This window comes from Cyclospora cayetanensis, unplaced genomic scaffold (assembly GCF_002999335.1).
Source record: "Cyclospora cayetanensis isolate NF1_C8 unplaced genomic scaffold, CcayRef3 CcayRef3_contig_48, whole genome shotgun sequence".
NCBI classification, from domain to species: domain Eukaryota; phylum Apicomplexa; class Conoidasida; order Eucoccidiorida; family Eimeriidae; genus Cyclospora; species Cyclospora cayetanensis.
Genome location: NW_020312458.1, coordinates 96,811 through 120,051, shown reverse-complemented (window position 1 = coordinate 120,051; position 23,241 = coordinate 96,811). Strand labels below are relative to the sequence as shown.

Here is a 23,241-nt window from a genome sequence, read left to right as displayed (position 1 = left end):
TACATAAGAAAAAGTGCTCTTTCGTACTCTATCGCTTTCCCTATAAGTTGTAAAACTGTGTTTTCGGCTCTCTCAAAGAGTTTTGAAGCGCCCTGAAATATTCGCGAGCGTTGTGGCACAACGGAGAGACCCGTGTGGACGCGGGGGATCAACAGGGATCCGTAGAGGAGCTGGAATTGTGAGCGCCGAAGGTATATTGGACGGGACCTTCTAGTGCCGAAGGGCGGAGAACCCCAATCTCAGTGGTTGGTGGAAGAACGATTGTGGGCTTCGTTTCCGCAGACGTTTTCGTGGTTCTTTTTGGTTAACCGTGCAAGTCGCTGTGGACAGTCTTCGTCGCGTTGCTCGGAAATTGCTATTCCTCAGCGCGTGCTCCACCCCACATAGCTACCTCGTCTTTGAACATTGCTGGAATAGGTCTTTCATAGTCTTGGCAAGGTGTGATGAACACTCGGAATAATGCGGAGGCACTCGCAGCTCTATTCTCTCTGCAATCTTTCTCATGGGGTTTTGGAGCTTGGAGGGTCATGAAGCTGCATGCACCCTATGTATTTGCCTGCAGAGCCTAATAAAGCGGCACTACTGAGGCAATGTATGATAAGATTTCCTCATCACATTTTACTTGTTTGCTTCTTCGTAGCAAGAGGCTCACACATTTCAGGGCGCTCACGACAACGAGCCACTGTCACCCTGGTTAGGTTAATTTGACCCCTTGTCCGTTGTATACTAGCTTCTGTCTTGCTTCCCTCGAATTCTCTGTGTGCTGGTGCACGCCTTTGCTTTTTCGTGCGCACGGTTTTCGTGTTCCTGCCTGCCTGGGAAGTGGCTATGGGGCGATGATTCCTCCGCTACCCTGCGTGGAGCTTATCTCAACGAACAGGTAAGAAAAATAAGGGCGTGTGTTTGCGATGTGGAAGGCAACATGTGGGGCGCTAAGCTACATATAGGCACTTCCTTCTATACCGGTTACTCTTAAGTTAGACTTGGCTGGGGATTACATAACTGCTTTGTCTGTTTGAGGTCTTATCTACTGCAGAGTGCGCTTTATTTGCTTCAAGAAGACCGATTTCTGAGTGCACTTGCGCTAAATGATATGGATGGTATGTGTAACCAGACGTGAATGCTCAGACTGCGTAGGGGGTGTAGCTTTATGCATAGCTGTGTGCTCGTGTCGGGGAATCTGGGAGGGGGAGGGCGGGAGTTCTTTTACACGATCTGTCTGCAACGTTTTATGAAGTTTATTGTAGTGCCAATATCAAATGTTTTTTCCGGATATCTTATGAGGAACACGCATCAGCAAGTGCTTGAGAATGCTACACGCTGTGGGCCCTCTGACGTGTTTTCCAACGGTTTACCTAAATAAAGTGTCGCGTGGAACTTGCTTTTTCTGATGGCATGAAGAACAAATAGTAGCCAGTTTCCATACTGCTTTCTAACTAACCGCCTATCCTGCAGCATCCAACGTCGGACCGTCTGGCAGACGTCCGAGGTAGCTGTACCTCCACTGACGAGACTCTCAGCTATAAGAGCTCAGCCGACAATTTCTCGATATCACATTAACCGTAAGGAAAAAAAAGGGTACGACAGTCCTGTGCTGGATTTCTTGAGAGTTTCATGTACACATTACTCACACGATACGCAGCAGCAGCCACCGGCGCTGCAGCTCAGGCTTCACCAGGAATGACGTCCATAAAATGAAAAATATCCTCTTTGTCCTGCCATCCCACTAGTGTTCCGCAGCCTTCGCATAGTACCTCATTAATCGCATTCAATTCCTCATTCTGCAGCTGCCACTGTGCGGAATCGTGATCGGTGAGGCGGTCCACAATGTGCTGTAAAATTGGCAGATCCGATGCACTCGTCCCTCCCCTCCACAGCTTCTCCTTCTCGCCTAGATGCTGCTGCAGCTGCTCTGCCCCTATAGGCCTAATCATCACATGGAAAGCGGCGACAGCTCTGAATAGATGCCGCGCCGATTCATGCCTGAATCCAGCAGTGACAAATTACACATTCCAGATCAGCTTTATAGAAGCTAGTCCTTGGGAATTAAGCTGCAGGGTAGTAGTAGCACAGCTCAAATGGCCTCGACTCTACATCTCGACCAGCTTCATTCTCTGGTTTACTGCATCAAATAAAACAAACGGCCGCAAAAGGAGCACCAACAATAACATTACCTTACCTTTGGCATTGGTAGCATATTGGCAAGAAGCATCCAGGGCAAGAGAGCACTGCATCTGTGTCGCCTTCCCCACATCTGAGTTCCTTTCGAACCCACACGGAATCCCTCTCATCCAGGGAGTCATCGTATAAGAAGCCAAAATCGGCAGTTTTACTCCTCAGAGCTTCTCCCCCATCGCTTTCCTCGCTTTCCCCATCCACAGCACCCGCCTTTCGGTCACCGGAGATATCCTCTTTCTGTGTCGCCCCTACATCGGGCTGCAGTATTACTCGCAAACGGGGCCTCGAAAAGGCCCCCCAAGGCATCTGACTGGAGGGTAGGGCTTTTTGTTCAGAGGTTTTGATGACGCTGCTAATGCAAGCTTCAGAAGTGCAGTCTGCTGATGCTGTGTTGCCCGCCGATTGCCTTTCATCAGGGATAGTCGGAGGCCCCAGAATACACCGTTCCCGCAGATACGTGGCTAGCTCCCTCATGACCGGTCCTGCAGCGAACTCCCGCAAACGGCTCTTAGCGCTGCTGTCTCCTCTTGTGCTGCTGGTGTTGTACACTTCTGGATGAGGATCTGTTGGACGTTGGTCTGGCTGGGAACCAAGTTCGGCAACCCTGTTCAAGTTACGCTGAGGGCCCAAGGGCCCCACAAAGGGCCTACCATCGTGCATTGAAGAATCCAGGAGATACTGGACAGAATACTAATCCGGCTGAAGGCACAAAGCCCTTTGCGCAAGAGCCCATATAGCAGCTACAACCGACGAGCCTGCTACTAGCGTTAGATAGGCTGCAGGTGCTTGAAAGAAAAACTTAAAAGTATAAACAGGGAGCTACCTGCTAAAATGTAGACATGAAAACCGCAAAACGAAACAAATGGAAATGTGCATCCCGCTTTTGTTCTACCTGCCGTTGCTGCGGGGCCGGCATGCACCGATGAACACTTTTGGGGCCCCGCATTTGAGAGAAGATTTTGAGCCTTCCTTACAAGCCTTCTCCTTTTCCTTTTCATATTGAAACCAGTAGCATCCGCCACGAAGGTGTAGCATGTGAACTTGTCGGAAAAAGGACGATTCTGGGGGAGACTTCGTCATTGGGCTACGCGGGAGAGGTTTTAGGTATTCATAGTCTCACTCCTTCCCACAGGGGAGAAGTGGATATAGCGTGCTGCTTCACAGGAGCAGCGGTAGGAGCAAGAGCAGCATCAATAGCGGCAGCAATAGCACCAACAGCGACGGGCCATGTGTGTGGAACCCGACTGCGGCCCAACTGCAGGTAACATGGTGGGAACAAAGGTTAGCAGAGGCGCTTTTGAAAGCGGCATCCATGACAGTGGTAGCAGAGGAAGTAGCAATGGGGAAAGCAGCCGACAGGGGAAAAAGTTTCTCCAGAGTGGGGGACTCGATGCTCGAGATAGCATGACGGAATACTTGCTACAGCTGCACGGCGCTTCACCGTTGCTACACCCCGTGCCTTGTGCCTCTTTCTTCACCGTGAAGACCACTGTCAAGGACCTAACAGACTACAGCAATGATGGAAACTACAATTGCAGTACCATGGCGAAAGACTTGTTTGTGGCAATAGAACAGAGGCCACCAGAGGCCAACCCTAAGGCCTTTAAGGCCTTTGCCAGGGCCTTTCATGCAGTGGCACTCCAGCGGATCGCTGCTACCAAGACATGCAGTGTATGTGGGGCGTCCTGGCAACAGCAGCAGGTGCAGAATGAGCAACACGGCGCAGATCAGGGGGACTGGGGCTTATGTCTGTTGCCCCATTTGAATCCATCGCAGCAAATAAAGTCATATACCCTTCCACAAGTAAGACCATTGTTTTTGCTACTGGTGTGACAAGTGCTGATTTTCGGTATTGGTGCGCATATTTTTGCTTCGGCTTGGATTTTTGGCTTTGTCAGTATTATTCCACATCGCCACCTAGTGTATGTAGAACCTCGAGGTGTTCGGTGCTGCGGCGAGTGACTGTAAACTCGTATTGGTGCTGGTGCTGCTGCAGGTGGCATGTGGCATGTGCATTCGTGTCCTCGGGCTAAGTTGGCTGCTAGCTGCTGCAGCAACCAACGTTGCAGGGGAGCAGCAGCCCGAATGTGTCACCAGTCGTCATCTCACTGCTGCACTGAAACACTACCGATCTGTCAATTCGGTTGGGGGGCTTGACTGTGCGTCCAAACAACCCTGCTGGGACGGCAGCAGCGAGAACAGCCGGAATGCGCTAAAGCAGCAGAAAGCAGCAGCCGGTAGTTGCTGCAGCAGCTTTAAAGCGTTACCCCATGAAGTGCAGCAAAGGGCCCTTGATATATCTATCGCTACTGCGTTTTCCATTGAGCAACTCGCGAAGTAAGCCATAAAAACCGAGAAGTTGGCCATCACACCACGTGGGCCAATCCTTGTGCAGGTAGTCGAGCTCCCTGTCCTTACTGCCAGTTTTGGTGAGGTATGTGTATCTTTTGCTTTCTCATTGCTCTTGCTGAATAATCACTCATACTATGCACACTGAATGCAATAATTGGGATCTACAGTCCGTTGTGTGCCATACGGCTGGTCGGGACAGTTACTTCTACGTGGTGGGTAAGCTAGGGTCTGTTTACATTTTCCTCATCCACTTCTTGAATGTTTCATGTAACAAGCTTCTAAGTAAAGTGTGCACTTTTAGGTACAATTATATATGTATGTTCCTCCTTTGGTTCTGTTCATCTGCTTTTCAGAGAAATACCGTGGAAGCTGAAGGGCCCCACTGGGTCACTAAAAACGCTGATAGAGGCATTAGGGAACCCCAATGCTGCTACAGCAGTTGCTTTGAGTAACCGATTATTGTTATCTGCAAAGGAAGAACCGGACGAGGTATTGCAGCGGCCAACGAAGCAGCATCAGCAACAGCACCATGAACGATTGGTAGAGAAGCCGCCGCAAAAAACGAAAAAACATAATAGCGGCGGCAGCTGTGTCAGCGCAAGGATCAAAAGGAAGGACAGGGGTCCCACTGATAAAGTATCTCAGGCGCAGGTCATCACCAGTCGGCGCAAACGAATGACCCTTGCTTGTACTGCCGGTGCACAGGCTTTGTCTGTTGCTATGGGTCCGCCAGAGCGAGAGCAGGCGAAAGAACAAAAACAAACTTCGAGGAGCAAATAGAGCCAGTTTGTGTATTTGTTTTGTAGGTGCATACAAAAGGAATTTCCCTATTTCCATTACGCCATGCCATCAGTGGGAACTCTCTGGATAGTCTGCATGTAAATAGCCGTTAGCTAATGGACAACCGTTTAAGGGAAAAGTACAATTCAAAGCGTTAAATTAGTTGGCCAGGACGTATGTACATTATACACATCCAAGAGTCTTAGGTGAGAGGAGGCAAAGGCAGAGTACCTATTTTGAAAACTGGGAAGCAGCTAGAAGTATGGCAATGTGTGGCGTGGGCCTGAGATCGACAACCTGCGCTTCCTGACAGTGTGGTAAGGGTCATGTCGCAACGCTCCATTCAAGGTCTCCTCATGAAGGCACTGAACGCAAAATTCCATAGGAGCATTGCCGAATAATACTGAGTGTCCTGTAGCAGGTGAAATTGCATTTCAGCGCTTTATTCTTCAAGGTTAAATTTAAATGAGAATTGGTGGCAAACTGACTAGTTGATTTGCATGTAAAGCTTGTGCATTGCAGATTAGCGGTAGCTCGATACAGGAACATGCGAAGTTATGTGCATGTGCGCCGGATGCGAAGTTCCACTAGTTGAAGGTGCTCACAGGGCCCAGGTACGCTCACTCTGGCTTTAGTGGTCATAAAATGCGGGCATCCAGGGCCCCTCGCAGTCATCAGTGAAGCTGCAGCATCAGCGAACGCTCCACAGCAGAGTTATTCACCATCACTTCTGCGGCGCCTAAGCATTGGCTACTGGAGGACCCTTCACGCCACACTTTTAGAACTTCAGCTCTAGGCAGATGCTACTGCGGCTCCCTTGCTAGTGCAAGTGAAGGCTAAAGGAAGTTTAAAACCGTCAGTGAGTGTATCACTGTTAAGGTCGATGTCAAACATGGTAGTTGTTTCGGTGGGCTCAGTACGCAAGGGGCCCCGACTTTCAAACCTTGAGGCCTCAGAGGGCCCCAAAAGAAGCAGCTTGAACCTGAGCTTCTGATGAATTGAGGATTCCAAGAAGCTTTTCTACATAATAGAGTTAATGGTTTTTCCCCCGAATATTGCGAGTTTCTTTTGACTCTTTCACTACTTTTACAGCAGAAGCGCTAGGGTCTAGATTCAGTGGTTCCTAAGGAAGGAAAGCGCCCCACAGGACACTGGAGTGCGAGGCCTCTGCCTAAAGCCTCGCGCCTTCTGGTTTTTAATTTTTTGGATCGGGAACATGGGGAAAAAGCTGAAAAAGCATCAAAAGGGGGAAGTGGCCCAATACACGACAAGGGCAAGGGCCCTCAGGAAGTTGCAGGTAAGGAGCCACCTCGTCCACATTTAGGGAACTTTTACGTTGGTTTGGCGCTACACTCTGAGATTTCCTCCTATCTTTGTCTCCCCGTGCAGTTTAAATGTGCCTTTTATAGCAAATAGGGGCCTCTGTTGCCCTCCTTGCAGTCCCTTGGTGATTCCTTGGCGCCACAAGCCTCGCTCCTTCCAGAGGTCCTCAGGATGAACATGGAGGCTGCCTTATGAATGTATATGTGTGATCCCTGAGAGCTACTTCCTCAGTCTTCAGAGAGTGTGTAGACCTCGGGCCGTGTTAGTTGTTTTGCGTGGTTTACACACACTCCAATGACCACATGTGGCTCATCTGAGGCTCAGAGAATGTACCTTCTGTGCGTTCATTATTCTACGCCGCTTATGTTGTGTATAGTGGCTGTAGCTCTTTTAAATGGCTGCCTTTGGTGTGCGGCTCAAGGTTTTACGGTTTATGTTATGCGGTATTTTTTTTACGTTTATGTAGGTCTCCCTAGCGGACTTCCGTCGCTTGTGTATATTGAAGGGCATCTATCCTCGTGACCCAAAAAAGAAACGGTTTGGCGTAAACCAGGTTTACTACCATAAGAAGGACTTATTGCACCTACAGGCAGATGGAGTGTTGCTCTCTGCACTGAGAGATATTTCAGCAACCAACAAAAAGATCAGAAAGAGCGTGGGAAGGAAGGAGCACAAAGATGCCAAGAGGAGGCTGAGACTTAGGCCTAAACTACCGCTTCAGCATCTCATCAAGCAAAAGTTCCCTTCGCTTCTTAGTGCCATAGAGGACATCGACGACTGCTTGTGCACCGTCTTCCTTATCGCCAGTAAGAACCGAAATGGAAATGCGTGTGTTTGTCCCAATGCTACTGCCTTTGCCGTTCTGCCTTGTGTGCTAGTGCTGATATTGTGACTTTTATCCCCCCGAAATCCGTCGATCCTGCTAATGCATCATTTGCGGGGTTATGCTGTTCGTGTACTTGCTTTGCGACTGCACACACTGTGTATAGTCCTGTATGGCTTTGCATCTCTCTATGTAAGCTGTGACATGCCTTTCCACCCCCTGTATTTTTTCCTCTCTGCTTCTGTTTGCTCGTGTAATTAGGCCTCCCCTCTGCCGCATCTCGCGGTTTGCCTCCTGAGAGGTCATTGCTGTCCGTGCAACTTTGTGACGAGTTTCTGCTGTTGCTATCACACCTACGGGCTTTGCGAAAGGCATTTGTCTCCATCAAGGGGTTCTTCTTCCAGGCAGAACTTTTAGGCAGACAAGTCACCTGGGTTCTCCCACATGCTTTTGCGCAAGTAAGTCCGAGCCTTGCAAGGGGGCTCCGTGCTATAGCTGGTTTTATTGCTGCTTATGGGGCGTTCGCTGTGTTTGTCGGGGCGTTGGCTACTGCGGCTTTGCTGCACTGTAACAGCTTTCAACCAATGGTTTGATCATCAATGCAGTTGATAGAGCTACGTCGATGCTGCGGACGGTCATTTGTATGTGGTGTTTAGGCCCTTCCCCCTGAAATCGACTGCCGCGTGTTAGATACCTTTTCATTGATGTACTGTTCATCCTTGCGGCACATTCTCTACAAGCTTTATAAAATGGAAGGCCTTCGGTACCCCCCTGCGCCACCTAAGGGGGCCCCTACTGCTGCTGCCGGCTCTGCACACCTCTCTTGTCACAGTCTACAGCAAGCCGTCAGCAGATTCCACATGCTGAAGGTCACTAAGGCACCACAGCAGCAGCATGATTCTGCATCTGCTGCTGCTGGAGAGGATGAGCATGCTACAAATCCATTGGAAGACGCTACAACTGCCGGAGATAGCAGCAACGCAGAGCAAGACACGGAGACCAAGGAGGAAGGCGAAGAAACTGACTCCGCGGCAGAGGAAAGAGATGATACAGGGGAAGAAGAAAGCGAGGACGAAGAGTTGGAGGAATCAAAAATAGAACTGGCAGAGGCCGATCAGCGAGACAATGCAGCACCCCCAGCCAAGACCAGCAAACCAAAGGCTTCAGCCGGCGTCGTACGGCACGACACAAAAGCAGCACCGGAAAGCAACTCAGAGGGAGAGGAATCAGAGCTGGAACGGCCAGACAGAGAAAGTGATACAGACAGTGAGGAAGAGGGAGAAAGCAGTGAGGAGGATAGTGAAGACGCCGATACAGCTGCAGGTGCAGAGCAGGTGAGGCAGTGCCCCGCTGGGCACCTAGAGCAGCGGCTGAAGCTGCGCTTAACGAGCAGAGGAGGCTGGTAGAAGTTTGTTGCTGTTGCTGCCTTTGTGCAGAAGACGACAAGCAGCCCGCTGAAGGGCTGCGGTGTTTCGGAACATCCTGTGCAATGCCTCTTTGAAGGCCTCGTCTTCTTCGTCTGCAGGTATGTTACCTCCACATTCGATCTGGTTGATGCAGTGCCTTTTGGGGCCTACAGTTGAAGGAAGCTGCATTAGTGTTTGTTCCCGATGTCACTCCAGCGTGTTTGTTATTACTTGCTCGATATATTTTTTGAGACTACATACCTCTTTTGGCTGCCGCTGTTGCAGGGAGACACCGTTGCTTCCTCTGTCATTCGCAATTCGGAGTTGCGGGGGCCGTGTGGGTTGGCAGTCAGAGGGCTCTCCAATTGTTGTTAGTGACAAGAGCATCACGCACCAAGTCGTCGACAGGCCCGCAGAAGGTTAGCCAGGGTTTGCCACTTTCAGTTTAAGGTTTGGTGTCTGTGGGGTTCCTATCTTGGCTGCCGGGTTTCGAACGGTTCTGTTTGTGAAGGGTATTTATCTTTCTGTGCATCTGGTGGTTGCTTTTGTGTGCGTCTTGTTGATGCTGGTCCCGTTCGTAGTTCTATTTTCTTACCGTGGTTCTCAGCCTGATGGTGCAGCAGCATGGGCTTGATTATTTTGTTGAATATGTGTTGAATGTACTGTTGTTGCTGTGGCTGATGGTTTGCCGCAGCGGTGTTTCAAGGTTTTGGAGGCTCTAGTCCTTCCCGGGAGTTTGTACAGCCCCAATGGATTTTTGATTGCCTCAATGCTGGCATTCTGCTGCCCACAGCAGACTACGCGCCTGGCAAGGCCTTGCCTCCCCATCTGTCGCCTTTTGTGGTGAGGCAGCAGCAACTGTAGTATTGTTTGTAAAACTGAAGGATTTTTGCAATTTTTGTGGGTACAAGTCCTGAGCTGATTCCTCCAAAGTGTCTTTCTGTCGGTGCCTCCGTGTTTGAATTGTTGCTGCTTTTCCCCTGTGGTTTACAGGATGACGAGGCCGAGGGTTACATTCCTCGGCAGAGGGAAGTCCTAGCTAAGCTTCAGAAAGCTCACAAAGAGAAAACGGCGAACACAGAGACACAAGAAGGCCTTTCAGACAGTGATGGTATGGCGATGTCCACAGCGGCAGGCAGCACCGTTAGCTGCTGTAGTACAAACTGCAGCAAGATGCAGGAGATTGCCGGAGTGGCAATCATGAATTGCTCTAGAAGCGTTTCCGTAGAGCAGGATCAGCTGTAGCATATTTTGTTTTGCGCACCCTGTCCTTTGCGCATCTGCAGGCCCGGTAGACGACCCGGAGGCCTCCTGGCGCCGTGAGAGAGGAGCTGATGTCGAGGCAGAGGTTAAGGTGTGTGCATGCTTTTGCACTGGCAGAAGACACTAGAGGCGCTTCATGCAACCTTTTCGTCTTCTGACTGGGTGCCTTGCAGCTGTCTGGCTTAGGTTTGTCACTTTTTCCAGTGTTACATCTTTGCATTTGGGTTATAAAACTCTTAGTATGCGTACGTTTTACTCTTTCTGCAGGGTAGCAGCGTCACAATGAGCACAAATACAAGCGATTGCACGTCGCCTCCTCCGCGCAAGTCGTAAGTTTTCAAGTGCACTCATTATTGCTGAAGTAGGACGATTACGTTTTCGTCAGAAGAAGTAGTAGCAGAAGCCGTGTGTGGTGTATTCTGTCTGCAGACGGAAGGAAGAATTATCAGAAGAGCAACTCAAGCATCAGAAAGCTTTAATGAACAAAAAGCACAAAAGGCTTCTAGAGCGCATCGAGGTAAGTGTTCCCACCCTAGAATGTCTCTCTGATCGGGACTCGTGGTTTTCGCAGTTCTGGTTCCTTTTTGTCCTTGGGGCGATTTTCCCGTCTATGGCGAGTCTCACATAATCCACGGTGGTCACTGCCCTCTCTCTGTGATGTCGCCCCTGTGAGGTGCTCCACTTGTGCTGCTCCAGCGGAGTGCCAGATATGCATGGAACCCCGTTGTGTGTGCTCATTTTGCTTCTCTCAGTTTGGCCACAAGCGGAAAGAGAAAGAGGCGGCGGCTCTCAAAGCAAAGCGCAGAGCACTCGAGGGGACATCAGAATAAACACTAACCGCAACCTTTGAAGTAGGAGTTGCCGGATCACTTGCTGCAGCAGTAGTAGAATTTGTATGTCCATAGAAGTGTAATCGGCAAAGTGGACCTCCAGCAGTATTTGATGGAGCTTTCCATCACCAGTCGCAACGGCACTTTGGCATCCTATGCGCTTAATTACTTCAGTATCTCAGTAACATGAAGGGCGGTACAGCGAAATGCAGTGATTTACCCTCCTCTTGAACACCACAAGGCCCCATGGGGTCCAGATGATTCACACTGGCCTCGTAGGAGCCTTTTATCGCGGATGCTCATCAAAAGCGGATTACAGTGGCTATTTTTGCTGCAATTGCAGTTACTATGAAGTTTAAAATTTTCAGTCTATCGCACTGTTCGAGTGAGGGCATAGGTCAAAAGATTTTACGTTCAGGGCTTAATGCACACTTGCTCCGCCAAGTAGCAGCTGATGGTTGGAGTTTTTTTGAGACACCTCTTGACGGTTGTAGCCAATAGTATAATTTAGAGTGTCTCAGAAAAGAATGTTGACACATGAATGGCACCTATTGCTAGTAATGCTGCTGTGGTTTAAACACTTTTCTTCTTGCACGCCTTTGCATTCAATACCATAATTTTATGCGAGGAAGTCGAGCAGTCGTCCTCAGCCTTTTGCAAGTCCCCACGCAGCATAGATCCCATGAAGGGCTCCTACTGAAGCCCCAGGATAAGAGTTTCCGGAGGCATCCATACGTAGCAGCAGCGCAGTTGTCGTCTCCTCTCAGTGTTGCCGCGAACATTGCTGTCTCTGACAAAGCAAAAAAAAATCAACGTGATCCCAATGATACAGCGCGTGTGTACCCGAGACGAAAGCTGCTGTTCTATTGTTGCTAGCCCCATCAGTACGAGGCTACCGCTGTAGAACCAGCATCAGCAGCATGAGCCAGAAAGGCTCTCTCGAAGATCCCTTTGCACCAGAGCGTACATGTTTTTGCCGTTGTTGCCTACAAGGGTCTTGATTTTTTTAAATTATGAGGATATTTTTTTCTACTTTGGATACTTCGTAATGCCTGAGCTTTCCTTCTACTGTTCGAGGGGATAAGTGATTTTCGCAGGGAAAACCTCCTGGTTGTAGGGTCTTCCACAAGTGATGTCCCGTTTACCCCCCAAGCCCTAATGTTTAAAAAACTAGGGACACAGAAAGCGGTGTACGAGGCTTTGTACAATGAACTTCGAGCCGGGGAACACCCTCTGAAGACAGGAGTAGCCTTAAAACATCATGGGACATATGATCCCACTTTGCATTCCTCGGGAGGGATGAACTTGTGTCTAGGTACGTAATGTAGGTGTTCAATAGCAAAGGTATGTAAGAGGTAGTTTCGAAGAGCAGCCCTTGCACCAATGGCATGCTTTGTCTTGGGGAGCACTTCAGCTCTGTGCTGCAGCGAGAGGTGGAAGCAAGACAATCTTCCCTCTAATTTTAAGCCATGTGCAGCCTCTAAAAACGTTTCAAAAGCCTATTTTTTTAACCCTATATTCATGAACCTGTTGGGGCTGCTACCTCGATGTTCTTGAAAGGTGACCTTGTAGGCAACCCCAAGCTAAGTGGGGCGATTAGTTCACCAAACTAATGGGAAAGGGCAAGCACAATATGCAAAACGTGCCAGTAGTCTATTTTACTTTCTCTTCTTTCACGCATGCCGAGAAGGTGACCAAAAGAATCTAGAGCCCATAGAAAGTTCCCTTTACTTGGGACCTTGCGGTGGCCCATGCACCAGAGTAGAGAGCTCCCATGGAGGGAGAGGGCCCTCTTTTCCACCTCTAATGACGTCCGAGATGGTCCTTATTCCACTGGTATATTTGCACTGCAGCAACCAAGTTGGATTGGCCGTTGCGTAACTCCTTCTGCAGTGTACAGCGAAGGGCTCACAGGCTCCTCTGGAGGGCATTTACTAACAAGCATAACCCCTCATCAATGGCCCGTTGAATCTAGGGCACAGCAGCGAAGAAGGCAGAAGAAGGCCATCTCACGTCCGCAAGTTCTCGAGCTGTCCCCTGGCCATATGCTACAGGCGGGGGTGCCTGGGGGCCCCGTGCAAAAGACTGCAAGTTACAAGCACTACCAGCAGTTGGAAGCTCCCATAGAGCAACAATGTGCAGGGGGACACTACAGTCGATGCTGCCGCAGCGGTTTCCAGCGGCAGCCGTCGTACCACGATGCCTGCAATGCATGTACCGCTACCCACTGCCTCCCAAGGAGAGAACACCCAATGACTGAGAACCAGTACCACATTTTACTTCAGCACCTGAGGGATCTCGCAGGGCAGTCTGGCCCTTCTGTTCTGGAAAAGGAACCGCAGCAGCAACAGGTTTCCGCCGTGCTACAGCACCAGCCAAACACTCTACTCAGCGAGGAACAACTGAAGGAGGCCGTGCAGCTCTACCTCCGGCAAACAACTGGCTCAGGGCAAAAGCAGCCGCCTCTTGCGAATAATATGCAGCCACTGCAACAACAGATGACAGGGCAGCAGCAGCAGCAGGACGCCACGCAACAGCAGCTCCTTTACTCTCAAAGCTCACCAAGCGGACTCGCTACTAGTACCATTTTGCAAGCTCAGCAGCATATGCAGCAACAACAGATGCTGCAGCATCAACAACTATTGCAGCAACTGCAAGTACTGCAGCAACAAATTCACCAGCAGATGCCAATGCAGTGCAAATCAGCGCAGGAGATGCTTCCTCAAGAGACACAGTGTGGCCACCTGTCAGGTCACGTGCCTCAGCCGCAGCAAAGATCTGGAGCACCAGACTGTGGCTTCTATGCTCCGAGCCGGCGCGTAGAGAGTCTGCTGGATGCCATGCAGGAGGACCGCCAAGGCCCTACGAAGAAGAGCAAACACACATTCGACCCTATAGTGCAGCAGCAAGGAGTAGTGGCGCTCAGGAAGAATGGTGGTCTTCATAGGGTAAGGGCAGGGATCGGCCTTACGAAAAGGACCTCCGGTGATACAGAAAACTTCACCACAAGGGATAAACCCAGCAGCACAGCTGTTGTTCGGGGAGAGGAAGATGCTTCCCGCGGCAGAAGCTGGAGGCAAATGCGCCTGTCCAGAAAAAAGCGAGAGCCTCAGTGACAGGTATTCGGAATCGCGGGCCCTTGCTGTTCCGTTTTCTTCTTGCTTAGCCTTTTGCCTGGTATTACTGTTGGGATGCAGCACCAGCAAAGCAGGTCTTAAAATACGAGGTTCTGTAAGGAACGGCACTTGCCTTGTGATATCGGTTTTTAGGGATTCACAAAGCAGCTAGTGCAATTGCATGAGAATGCAAATTCTCCCAACAAATAAGCCATACTTTCTATAGGGGGGCTCAATACTGCAGATCTTTACCCCCGCTGCAAGCAGCCTGTTTGTCACAGTCTTACTGAATAGGAGACAATTTAAAAGGTGATTCAAAAGAATCTATCAGCTATTCCAAAGGGTTTTTCCTAGTAAAGGACTTATCTGAAATGCGCATGTTTTTTTAGAAAAGATTTTGCGTGGACCAGCAGAATAAGAAAAGGCCTGAGCGTAGCTCTGCTGAATTAGCAGCACTGGACACCTGTTCTTGTCTGCCTAACCAAAGCCAGTAGCGCATGTGGGGACCGTATCGCCTCTGGAGTAGTGCACATCAGATTAGCATTGAGGAAACTCTAGCATTGTTCTTATCGATTCGCTCCCTAAATGCTTAACCTTGACCTGTAAGCTTAAGCTGCATGCAGCATGCAGGCGATATGCGTTTTAAGACACAATTTATCGCAAGAACCAGACTCGTGGCAGTCGTATGCAGGGTTTTGGTTCACGTTCGGTGTTCAGCGTGAATGAACCAGAGCTGCATGCTCAATCGCCTCCTAACGGCAATGCCCCAGCAGCCCTCTATGCGATCCATGATAATGATATTTGCGGCTGAACATTTTCGTTAGTTTGAAGCAGGAGATGCTCAGCACTTACTAAGAGCCGCCACGATAAGCAAGCACCTACAGATCAGGGTGGGGGACTGATCGATCATACACAGTAATGCGTAAAATATGATCGTTGAACCCTAAACAGAGTTAAAGGTACTACTCATGTGTTTCGTTGTATGCTTTCGGGGTTTGTCGAATTGAGTTTTGGGTTGGGGCTGATTGCGGAGCGGCTGTGAGGGGCGTCTAAGTGTAACGGGGCCCTCTTTGTGCGTTTGTTCGTCATAAAAAGCTACAAGAACGCTTTCTCTGTTCAATTCTCTGCTTGTTCCCTTCCTTCGACCAATTATTTTTCAGCTTAACCGTGCAGCAGCAGCGCTGCTCTGTTGCTATCACAGTTGCTGTGGTTGATCGGGAACAGTAGCGATTGTCATTTTCCTTTTCGCTTCTTTGTAGATTGTTGACAATTGTTAAAAGAGGTTTGAAGGGCAAAGATAAAGGAGAAAACAACGCAAGGCCACGCTTGCTGCCCTAGTAAGCGGCCGAACTACCGTATTACCGGGGGCCCCCTCCCGTTCGTTTGTTCGACCGCTCTCAGTGAGGAGGTGGCCCCGGATCGCCGCATTAATTTCCCTCTGTTGTCATCTCTATTCCCCTGCATCCCTATTCTGTGCTGTAGTTGTAGTGTCTGGGCACTTCCCTCTCTGTCTCCCTAGTGGTCTTTGTTGTCCTCTACATCCAGCATTGTCTGCTGCTCCGGGAAGGCCTCTCTCTGATGGAAGGGAGGATAGCTCCCGCGCGGCAGCCACTGCGCCTCAGCAGAAGTCGCGTGCTGCCGGGCTGCCTGTAGAGCCTCAAGTGGTTTCTCATTCCCCGTCGCATTTCTTGCCCCCATACACCTGCTGCTTTCACTGCACCTGACACCAGCGCTAGCCGCTGCTATTGCTCATGCTGGAGCTCTAGCTGCTGCAGCAGCTGGTGGTTACAATGGCAACACAAATAGTGTTGGTGCCGCGTAAACTGCAGCAGCAGACTCCTTCGACTCGCGATGGTCTTTCTCGTGAGGTAGAGATCTCTCAACGCGTTTATGGCTGCCAGCTCATTCAAAAGGCCGGTGTACTACTGAGACTCGAGGCAGTCACGGTCGCTAGTGCCCAAACCATCCTCCACAGGTTTTACTACAGGAAGAGCCTGAAGAAATTCGACGTCAGGGTAAGCAACGGCATTTGGGCAACCACCTAGGAACACAATGGCATTGTGCACCAGAAATTTGTTCTGAGGGTTGCTGACGGCATACAGTGGTTTCGTTACCGCTTGATATGTTGTCAAGGGATTATCTCGGTTTCCGTTCGTGTGGTAGTTTTACCGTAGTATGCGGTTTCATTTTACTATTCTTGCTATAGAAACTGCATGAATGGAAGTGACACCCTTGTGAATATGGTGCCTAGAGTTTTCGTTCCTAATTAATGTCCCTTTTCCTTCAGAACTCTTGACTGCTAATCTCTCTTCTATCTTCTCCGATGCGTGTACTTCATCGGATGTCAGTTTGCTTCTTTTTGCGTTTCGTCTCGTGCTGATTCGATTAATGTCAACCTCTTTACCATCTGCGAACTCCTTGCTTGCAGCCATTTTATCTTTTCATCCATCTCTGAATGTGTCTGTCCCCCCTCCCTCCTCTTTTTTGCCTTTAATTTCTAGTATCACGAGCCTCTCTTCGCTGACACTCTCGGTGGTTGGGTTTTTCTGCATTCCGATTTAGGGATTGTTGTGCGTCTCTTTCCGTGTTAGCTGGTGGCGACCTCGTCCTTGCTGCTGGCCTGCAAGTTGGAGGAGGACCCTCGGAGAGTTAAGAGCTTGATAGATGTCGTGCAGCTCCTTTCCAGGGCAGAAGATGCGAATGCCAAAGTCACAGAAGACAATATAGATGATTTCCTAATTGAATACGACTCAACGGTTAGGATATTTACTGATGCTTTTAGATGTCTTGCTGCTTATGTTGCCAATCCTGTTTATGCTGCTGCTGTTCTGGCTGCTACTGAAGCTGCGCTCTGTTTTCATAGGGTTCTCCATTGTGTTTTCCAACTCGTGTGTGCTCTGCTGATCCAGATCATAGTAATTTGCTAAGGGCATTTCTTACCTTCCACTTCCTATCTTTCGCGTCCTTTTGGTATCATATACATTTCCGCACTATTAGCCCCTGTCGTCAGAAGTTAATTTGGGTGCGAGCCTACGTTTTATTTTCAGGAATTTGACATTGCGCGGGCCGAGATATTTCGTTGCGAGCGCTACATTTTACGGGAGCTGGGCTTCATGGTATCGCAGACACTGGTGCACCCTCACAGATACATTCTTCAATACATTCATGCCCTGTGCAAAGGAGACTACGTGCCGACGAACAGACTCTCACAGATAGCCTGGGGATACCTCAACGATAGGTGAGAATAAGCGGGACTCTTGACTTCCCTGTTGACGAAACGGAAATTTCTCGTGCTACTAGCTTTTCGTTGGTTTCATTGCTGGCACTGTTCCTTCTCATTGTTTTAATAATATTTAAGCACAACGTTGAAGTGGTGGTCTCTTGTGATTGCCCAAGCAGCACCACATTCTCTCTTTCAGATGACTGCTGTATCTGCGGCTGCTTTGTGAGTCGCATTAAACTGCTATATGCTCCAGGCATTAGCAGTTTAACCGAAGTGTTCAACATATTGTTGTTGGCCTGCTTCGTTCCTTCTACATTTATTCATTTCATGTGTCTTTTGTTGCACGTTTTCAGCATGCAGACGACTCTTTGCTGCGAAGTGCAGCCCGCAGTGGTTGCTGTCGGCAGCATTTTCCTAGCGGCCTGTGACCTGAACATCCCGTTAGCCAGAGAGACGGGCTGGTATGAGCTGTTTGATGTAACTTGGGAAGATGTCGTTAAAGTTTGCACTCGCATTCTTTCCCTTTATAAACGCGAACCACCAAAATACAAGAAACTCGCCGAGACAAGGCCAGTAGTCGTCGCAAGACCGGAAAAAAGTATAACTAAGAATGAAAAAGATGACGAAGCTACGCCTGCCGGTGCTGCGCCAAGTGCAGCACCAGCCACTGAGGCCAACAGCAAGAATGCCGTGGACACAGAAACAGAGAAAATGGAAGCCGAGCCGATGGAGGTGGAATCAACGGATAATCCGGAGTTGAAAGTTGATGACAAACAGAGTGAAACAGCAGAAGGGAGAGGGGCAGAGACCCGGCCGGAAGCGTCGCCCGCTAGAGAATCACCGAGTTCAGTGAAGGGTGAGCCGTGTAGTGTGTTGAAATCTCATGTACTTGTATGTTTATGAGTGCCCATTTTTTAAACGTATATATTTGTGACTGGACACGTGTATGCATACATGTACTAGCCTGCATACGCATATGTGGATATATGCACCTACAGGTTTATGGTAGTTTACATGTATATGCATGCATTAAGCTGTTTGTAAATCCTAGTGTTATGTACCTGAGGATATATATGAGTACACTTCCAGATCCGCGGCACCTTGATTATTGTTGGTTTGTAGAGGGTCTGGCGTTGGCAAACGGGTAGGGCGTACAGTCTGCTTAGCATCTATGAGGGGTTGTTGGTGTAGTTTACATCGTTTCTTCTGTCATTGTTATTGTTGCTGCCACCACATGTCTGTTTTCTAGGACTCTCCATGTTATTGCGTTTTCTTATCACAGTGCCTGAGTCCCCGCGCTCTTCTGCAGTTGTTAGTCGTTCCCATGAGGCGTCCACCTCCAGGCGGGAGGCTGGAGAACGAGAGCCACCCGTGTCCCGGCGAGCTGCTGCCTCCGGCAGTGTCAGCTTGTATCGCCCGTCTTCTGAGGATAGCAGAGACCCCAGGGATTCACGACATGGGTATCGTGACTCATCGCACAGGAATAAGCCGACAGACAGCTATCGGAGTAAGTTCCAAGCTATTGTAAAGTCACGCTGCTGTATTCCAGATTGACTAGTCAGTGCAAGAGCTTGGCCTTCTATTTCAAAATTCGCCGAGTTAGACTAGCTTTGCTCCCGGCGCACTTATGACCCTAGTGGTAAATGCGCCTTTCTTTTTTGTGTGCTTGTGTTGCGTCTCTACACAGATGGGCACAGGGAGTCTCGTGAGGAGGCCGCGCATGATCACTCTACTCTGCGTCGTGCTGAATCTCGTGAGAGCCCTTCGCGTTACTCCTCTTCCCGTAGTATGAAGTGGGAAAGGTTCTCATCCAGAAGCAGGTACGAGGGCCACTCCATTGGATTCCGCGAACGGAGGCGGTATATTGATGAGGAAGACCCTTATTCTTCTCGCCGTGGTGAGCCAGAAGATCTACGGGGGTCAGTACCATCTGCCAAAAGGCCAGCACGTCGCGACTCGCCGGGTCGCGTGCATAGGTCCGTGAAGCCATCAGGCCCCGGCTCAAGGCGTCCCTGATACATCAGATGCATGTATTAGTGCTGTCTGTGCTGATGGTTCTCTGACGTCTCTTTATCTCGTGTAGAATCCCTTTTGCCTGGAGTGCAGGCCTCAAACTCGGCAATTCATACGATCTCGTGGTGGGATGCACTTCCAGCCCGTGAAGAGTGGCATTTTCCTGCATTTGTTCACGCTTTGCGTTGTGGGGGGTAAATGGCGCATGCAGAGATTAATTTCCTGTATAAAAACGGGAAAGGCTTCATCGTTAGAGTTCCCGGTAAAATTATGCTAAGTGCGAGCCGCGTTGTGGCACAAGGCTAACTAATTTTGCTGGGATACAGGAGGTTTTGTTCACTAGATCTACCGAACATTGTTGTTATTTGTATTCTAGTGAACTTGAGAGTTCATCATGTGTAGAAAAGCAGTAAAAGCCATTTTAAACAGCTGGAAGAATGTAAGGCTACAGGCTGTACATACGGACAGAACCAACTTGCAGACTTGCTCTTCATTCATTCTTTCCCCATAAAAGACGAATGGGCACAAGGTTTTATGTCCTCTTGCATCTGTGCATAACATTATTTTGATTATATTTAGACCGGAGAGATCGGTCATGCACAACAGCATTTGCCTACCGGTCATTACTCACAATGGATGAAACCCGGAGGAGCTCAATAGAATTGTTGGAAGAAATTAAGCTATGCGGAAAGCTACGGACGGATATTGGAAACGTGTTAATATCGAATGCGCAAAGGGCAGCGAAGTATGGTATAAATATATCATGAAATCTCACTTTACTTGCTCTCTCTGTCCGTGTAACTCCGTACTTCCCTCACAGACTGCAAAATGAAATAGAAGAACACAAGGCGACTACATGCCTCATACAAACTGACATATCTCATCTGGAGTCGAATCTGAAGTCCGCAGAGAGCTCTTTACAACAGGCATCCTGTGGCTTGGAGAAACTAGAAGTTGCGGCTGCGCACATGAAGGAAACAAACTGTATTTTAGCGCAGGAACTGCATCTGTCATCAAAACAAGTTGAGGCAAGTACTAAAGGTGGGCTAATCGTTGGATGTTGGGCACTTCCGTGTTGCTGTTACTTGTTTTGCTGTTTTTGGGTAATGTACAGCGTTCGAGGAGATAAAGAGAAAGCACGTGGTTTTTTGCGAAATGCAAGATGAAACCCACGGAAAGATGTACGGTGTTTGCTAGTATTCTTTTTATCCCTTTCTTGCCTCTTTCTTGTTGCCATCTTGAATAATTATTGCGCTGGTCCCTCTGAATAGCATTTAGAAACTACTGATGAACTTTCGGGAATTATTCAGGACATCTATGGAATCGTTTCTTGAATCCATCGCTCATGAAAACAGACAAATCCAAGGCTTAACGCAAGAATGTGACTCTCTTTTGTTGTCAGTTTCGCAGTTGAAGCAGAAGAAACTGGGGCTCATATCTCAAGTAGAAAACTGCAAAGGCTCTTTTGGTTAGTTTTAATGGTTACGCGATGAGCTCTAGTAGCTTTTATATAGAGCAATGGACCAGAAGCCGCCGCTATGGAATACGAGAAATGCAGACGAGAAAACGCGTCACACCTTGAGGTGATACAAAGCTGCAAGGCAGAAGAAGCAGCATTGCGAAATGTAAGTGCTGCTTATCTCTTGCCGATTTTTATTTGAATGTCATCCTACATAAGCAATCAAAATCCCTTGAAACCGAGTACGCTGAGCTCCGCAAGGGACGCGAAGAGAAACGGGTACTGAATAGTCCCTTTCTCCTCTATTCGTTTCCTTTCATAGCTTCGCCATTTCGAAAATTACACTGAACAAATGCAGAGTGAAGTAGCACGGGATCAGCTAAACATCGATTCTGCAGTCCAAACCGTAAAGAAAAAGACAGTAAGAGGGGATTCAGTGTTCTTTGGGAATTTAAAAGAACAGGTATTTATTATTTCCTGGAAACAGGAAGACACACTGCAAGAGCAGGAAGAGCTACTCCAAGTAGCAGCATTGAAGAATGAGAAGGAAAGGGGACTCGAAGACGCAATTAAACAACTAAAACTGGAGATGTCCGTGGCCACACAAGAGATGCACAAAATAATCGATAACATGGATGAACTGAGACAGCGGTGTGATTTTTACATTTTCTTCCATTCACTCTTGCGATTATCCTGCACTCCCTTTTGCGATAATCGCTGCAAAGGGATTCTGAATTAGCTCAACACAAAGCAGCAATCTTGCAAACTGTAGAGAGGGAAGAAGGAGAACTACATGAGCTGAAGAAGGAAAAAAGCATCACGGATTTCCGAAATGCACAACGGAAAGCTGCAACTCTCTCTGAAAATTTGAAACTGGGGGAAGGTAGAATATCTGAGATCTGTGTAGCTCAGGTGAGTGACAAGGTTCTCTTTACTTGTGTGACAATCATTTAAATCCTTTATTTTATTCATGGTGATCGCTTTGTTGTTAGGAAAAATCAATTTTGGAACAGGCAGAAACGACAGACTTGCTCATGCGAGAAAATTCGATGCTGGCTCGAACCCTGCAGACCTTGGCGCAAAGAGAGAAAGAAGCGGATGATGCACTGCGGCAGGCAAGAGATAATAAGTAGATAGTACACAAGTAGATGGTGATTTTAAGTAAAATCGATATAAGTGTCATGGAGAAAACCAAGCTATCTTGTACTCACTTAAAATTAGGGAGAAACTCTACGCGGACTATTAGCTGGACTGGCACTTCTTTTTGAAGAACAGAAAGACATATCACAACAGCTTACGCTTTCAAAGCAAGAAGTTGATGTGTTTTGCATAAGGGTATATTTGTTCACTGCTGATTTGCCTGCTGTACTCCAGAAATGTCACTGTTTTTTCACGTAAATATTTTTGTGCATTTGCTTAGCTCGATGCAGCGGAAATACAGGTGAAGCAGCTCGCACACGAGAAGATACTCATCGAGGTACAGTTATACCGAAATGTTTTAGCTGTATCTACTTTTTTGCCCCCTGTTATTCTACCTCTCTATACTTGATGGTTTTCTTTATTCTGCTGCATTTTTCCTGCTGACTACTCAATCGCATGTGTATTTTAAGGAGAACTGTGAAATAAGGCGGATGAAGAAGGCAGAAAATGAACAAATTTTGAAGCAGCTTCGAGAAGAAATTGAGGACAAGAGCCATCAAGTTATCGTTATAAAACAAAAACACGAAGAAATTAAAAAGGTGAGTACGAACGCCATCATACACAACATGGCAATCGTTTCCCCGTATTGTTTCGTTGCTAAATTATGCATTCATTTGTGCGTACGAAGGCAGTGGAGGAGATGGAAGCACAGCCGTCAAAACTTGCTGACGTAGCACAGTGCGTTCCTTGCAAAATTATCAAACGGCGAGGGGATAATTTCTATGCAGGAGAGGGCAAAATACGCAAGAGACATTGTGCCGGCTTCGAGAGGTAAAAAACTTAGTATTTTGAGATTGTCATTTGACTTAATAAGTTAAGGAATTGACTATTATTTGCGTTCTATATGGTTACTCTTCGTTTATAGGGGTTGGAACAGGAGTATGAAATGGCTTGCTCAGAACTCCGTGAGGAGTGTAGGCGGCAGTGCACAGAATTGTTACAACAAACTCTAAAGGTAATATCTGTGACTGCGTGTAAGGCATATTATGGAAGCAATCCTTAACCCTCTAATCAATACTTGATTTAATACTAATGGTTGTGCCTTGTGTTATTTTATTGTTATTGTGCAGGACGAGGAGCAGCGGCTCGCAGCTGAAGGGCTGCAAAGAGAAGAAGAAATAAAGGGTCAAATCGATAGCCTTAACGCAGAACGAGAAGAAAACAATATGAAAATTCTATCTCTGGAAACATTATTTAACTGAGGACCGCCGTAGTCCCTCTTGAAGACTACATTCGGCGGCAACTTGATGCATTCTCACACTTGCATCGCTTCTT

General features: G+C 48.3%; 5 protein-coding genes across 5 annotated transcripts; 4 read left to right on the top strand and 1 right to left on the bottom strand.

The window, feature by feature from the left end:
* Positions 1 to 1,664: 1,664 nt before the first annotated feature.
* LOC34619423 lies at positions 1,665 to 3,258 on the bottom strand. The gene is made up of 3 exons (XM_022732714.2): positions 3,071 to 3,258; positions 2,180 to 2,782; positions 1,665 to 1,983 (listed from the first exon to the last, which is right to left on the bottom strand). Exons 1-3 carry the CDS (start codon positions 3,256 to 3,258, stop codon positions 1,665 to 1,667), a joined length of 1,110 nt encoding a protein of 369 aa, XP_022587724.2.
* A 147-nt stretch (positions 3,259 to 3,405) lies between these two features.
* LOC34619424 lies at positions 3,406 to 5,310 on the top strand. Its single transcript, XM_022732715.2, has 3 exons — positions 3,406 to 3,981; positions 4,175 to 4,515; positions 4,884 to 5,310. Exons 1-3 carry the CDS (start codon positions 3,406 to 3,408, stop codon positions 5,308 to 5,310), a joined length of 1,344 nt encoding a protein of 447 aa, XP_022587725.2.
* A 1,216-nt stretch (positions 5,311 to 6,526) lies between these two features.
* LOC34619425 (pescadillo homolog) lies at positions 6,527 to 10,955 on the top strand. The gene is made up of 10 exons (XM_026334684.1): positions 6,527 to 6,607; positions 7,100 to 7,439; positions 7,718 to 7,914; positions 8,113 to 8,790; positions 8,917 to 8,981; positions 9,148 to 9,281; positions 9,557 to 9,705; positions 9,856 to 10,103; positions 10,555 to 10,642; positions 10,878 to 10,955. Exons 1-10 carry the CDS (start codon positions 6,527 to 6,529, stop codon positions 10,953 to 10,955), a joined length of 2,058 nt encoding a protein of 685 aa, XP_026190469.1.
* A 920-nt stretch (positions 10,956 to 11,875) lies between these two features.
* LOC113146658 lies at positions 11,876 to 14,071 on the top strand. The gene is made up of 4 exons (XM_026334683.1): positions 11,876 to 11,918; positions 12,073 to 12,270; positions 12,774 to 13,386; positions 13,522 to 14,071. The coding sequence occupies exons 1-4, from the start codon at positions 11,876 to 11,878 to the stop codon at positions 14,069 to 14,071; spliced, it is 1,404 nt and encodes a 467-aa protein (XP_026190468.1).
* Positions 14,072 to 15,861: 1,790 nt separating this feature from the next.
* On the top strand, positions 15,862 to 22,969 carry LOC34619427. Its single transcript, XM_026334682.1, is given in 16 exon segments — positions 15,862 to 16,086; positions 16,663 to 16,827; positions 17,119 to 17,309; positions 17,648 to 18,150; positions 18,982 to 19,257; positions 19,396 to 19,501; positions 19,609 to 19,716; positions 20,128 to 20,361; positions 20,363 to 20,488; positions 20,618 to 20,750; positions 20,822 to 20,932; positions 21,089 to 21,417; positions 21,492 to 21,678; positions 21,988 to 22,160; positions 22,394 to 22,505; positions 22,832 to 22,969. Coding segments are annotated over 16 exon segments (3,117 nt in total).
* Positions 22,970 to 23,241: the final 272 nt, after the last annotated feature.

What these genes read in the sequence shown, in the direction of transcription:
- LOC113146658 (XM_026334683.1), top strand. Translation starts at nt 11,876, where the DNA reads ATGAGCCAGAAAGGCTCTCTCGAAGATCCCTTTGCACCAGAGC. An exon ending in AGGGATGAACTTGTGTCTAG is followed by an intron (nt 12,271 to 12,773) that starts GTACGTAATGTA and finishes ATGACGTCCGAG; the next exon opens with ATGGTCCTTATTCCACTGGT. An exon ending in GCCGTGCAGCTCTACCTCCG is followed by an intron (nt 13,387 to 13,521) that starts GCAAACAACTGG and finishes AAGCTCACCAAG; the next exon opens with CGGACTCGCTACTAGTACCA.
- LOC34619423 (XM_022732714.2), bottom strand. Translation starts at nt 3,258, where the DNA reads ATGACGAAGTCTCCCCCAGAATCGTCCTTTTTCCGACAAGTTCACATG. An exon ending in CGGCCCCGCAGCAACGGCAG is followed by an intron (nt 2,783 to 3,070) that starts GTAGAACAAAAG and finishes TAACTTGAACAG; the next exon opens with GGTTGCCGAACTTGGTTCCC. An exon ending in ATATGCTACCAATGCCAAAG is followed by an intron (nt 1,984 to 2,179) that starts GTAAGGTAATGT and finishes TGCTGGATTCAG; the next exon opens with GCATGAATCGGCGCGGCATC.
- LOC34619424 (XM_022732715.2), top strand. Translation starts at nt 3,406, where the DNA reads ATGTGTGTGGAACCCGACTGCGGCCCAACTGCAGGTAACATGGTGGGA. An exon ending in AGTCATATACCCTTCCACAA is followed by an intron (nt 3,982 to 4,174) that starts GTAAGACCATTG and finishes GTGCTGCTGCAG; the next exon opens with GTGGCATGTGGCATGTGCAT. An exon ending in TCCATTGAGCAACTCGCGAA is followed by an intron (nt 4,516 to 4,883) that starts GTAAGCCATAAA and finishes TCTGCTTTTCAG; the next exon opens with AGAAATACCGTGGAAGCTGA.
- LOC34619425 (XM_026334684.1), top strand. Translation starts at nt 6,527, where the DNA reads ATGGGGAAAAAGCTGAAAAAGCATCAAAAGGGGGAAGTGGCCCAATAC. An exon ending in CTCGTCTTCTTCGTCTGCAG is followed by an intron (nt 8,982 to 9,147) that starts GTATGTTACCTC and finishes CCGCTGTTGCAG; the next exon opens with GGAGACACCGTTGCTTCCTC. An exon ending in GGCTTCTAGAGCGCATCGAG is followed by an intron (nt 10,643 to 10,877) that starts GTAAGTGTTCCC and finishes TGCTTCTCTCAG; the next exon opens with TTTGGCCACAAGCGGAAAGA.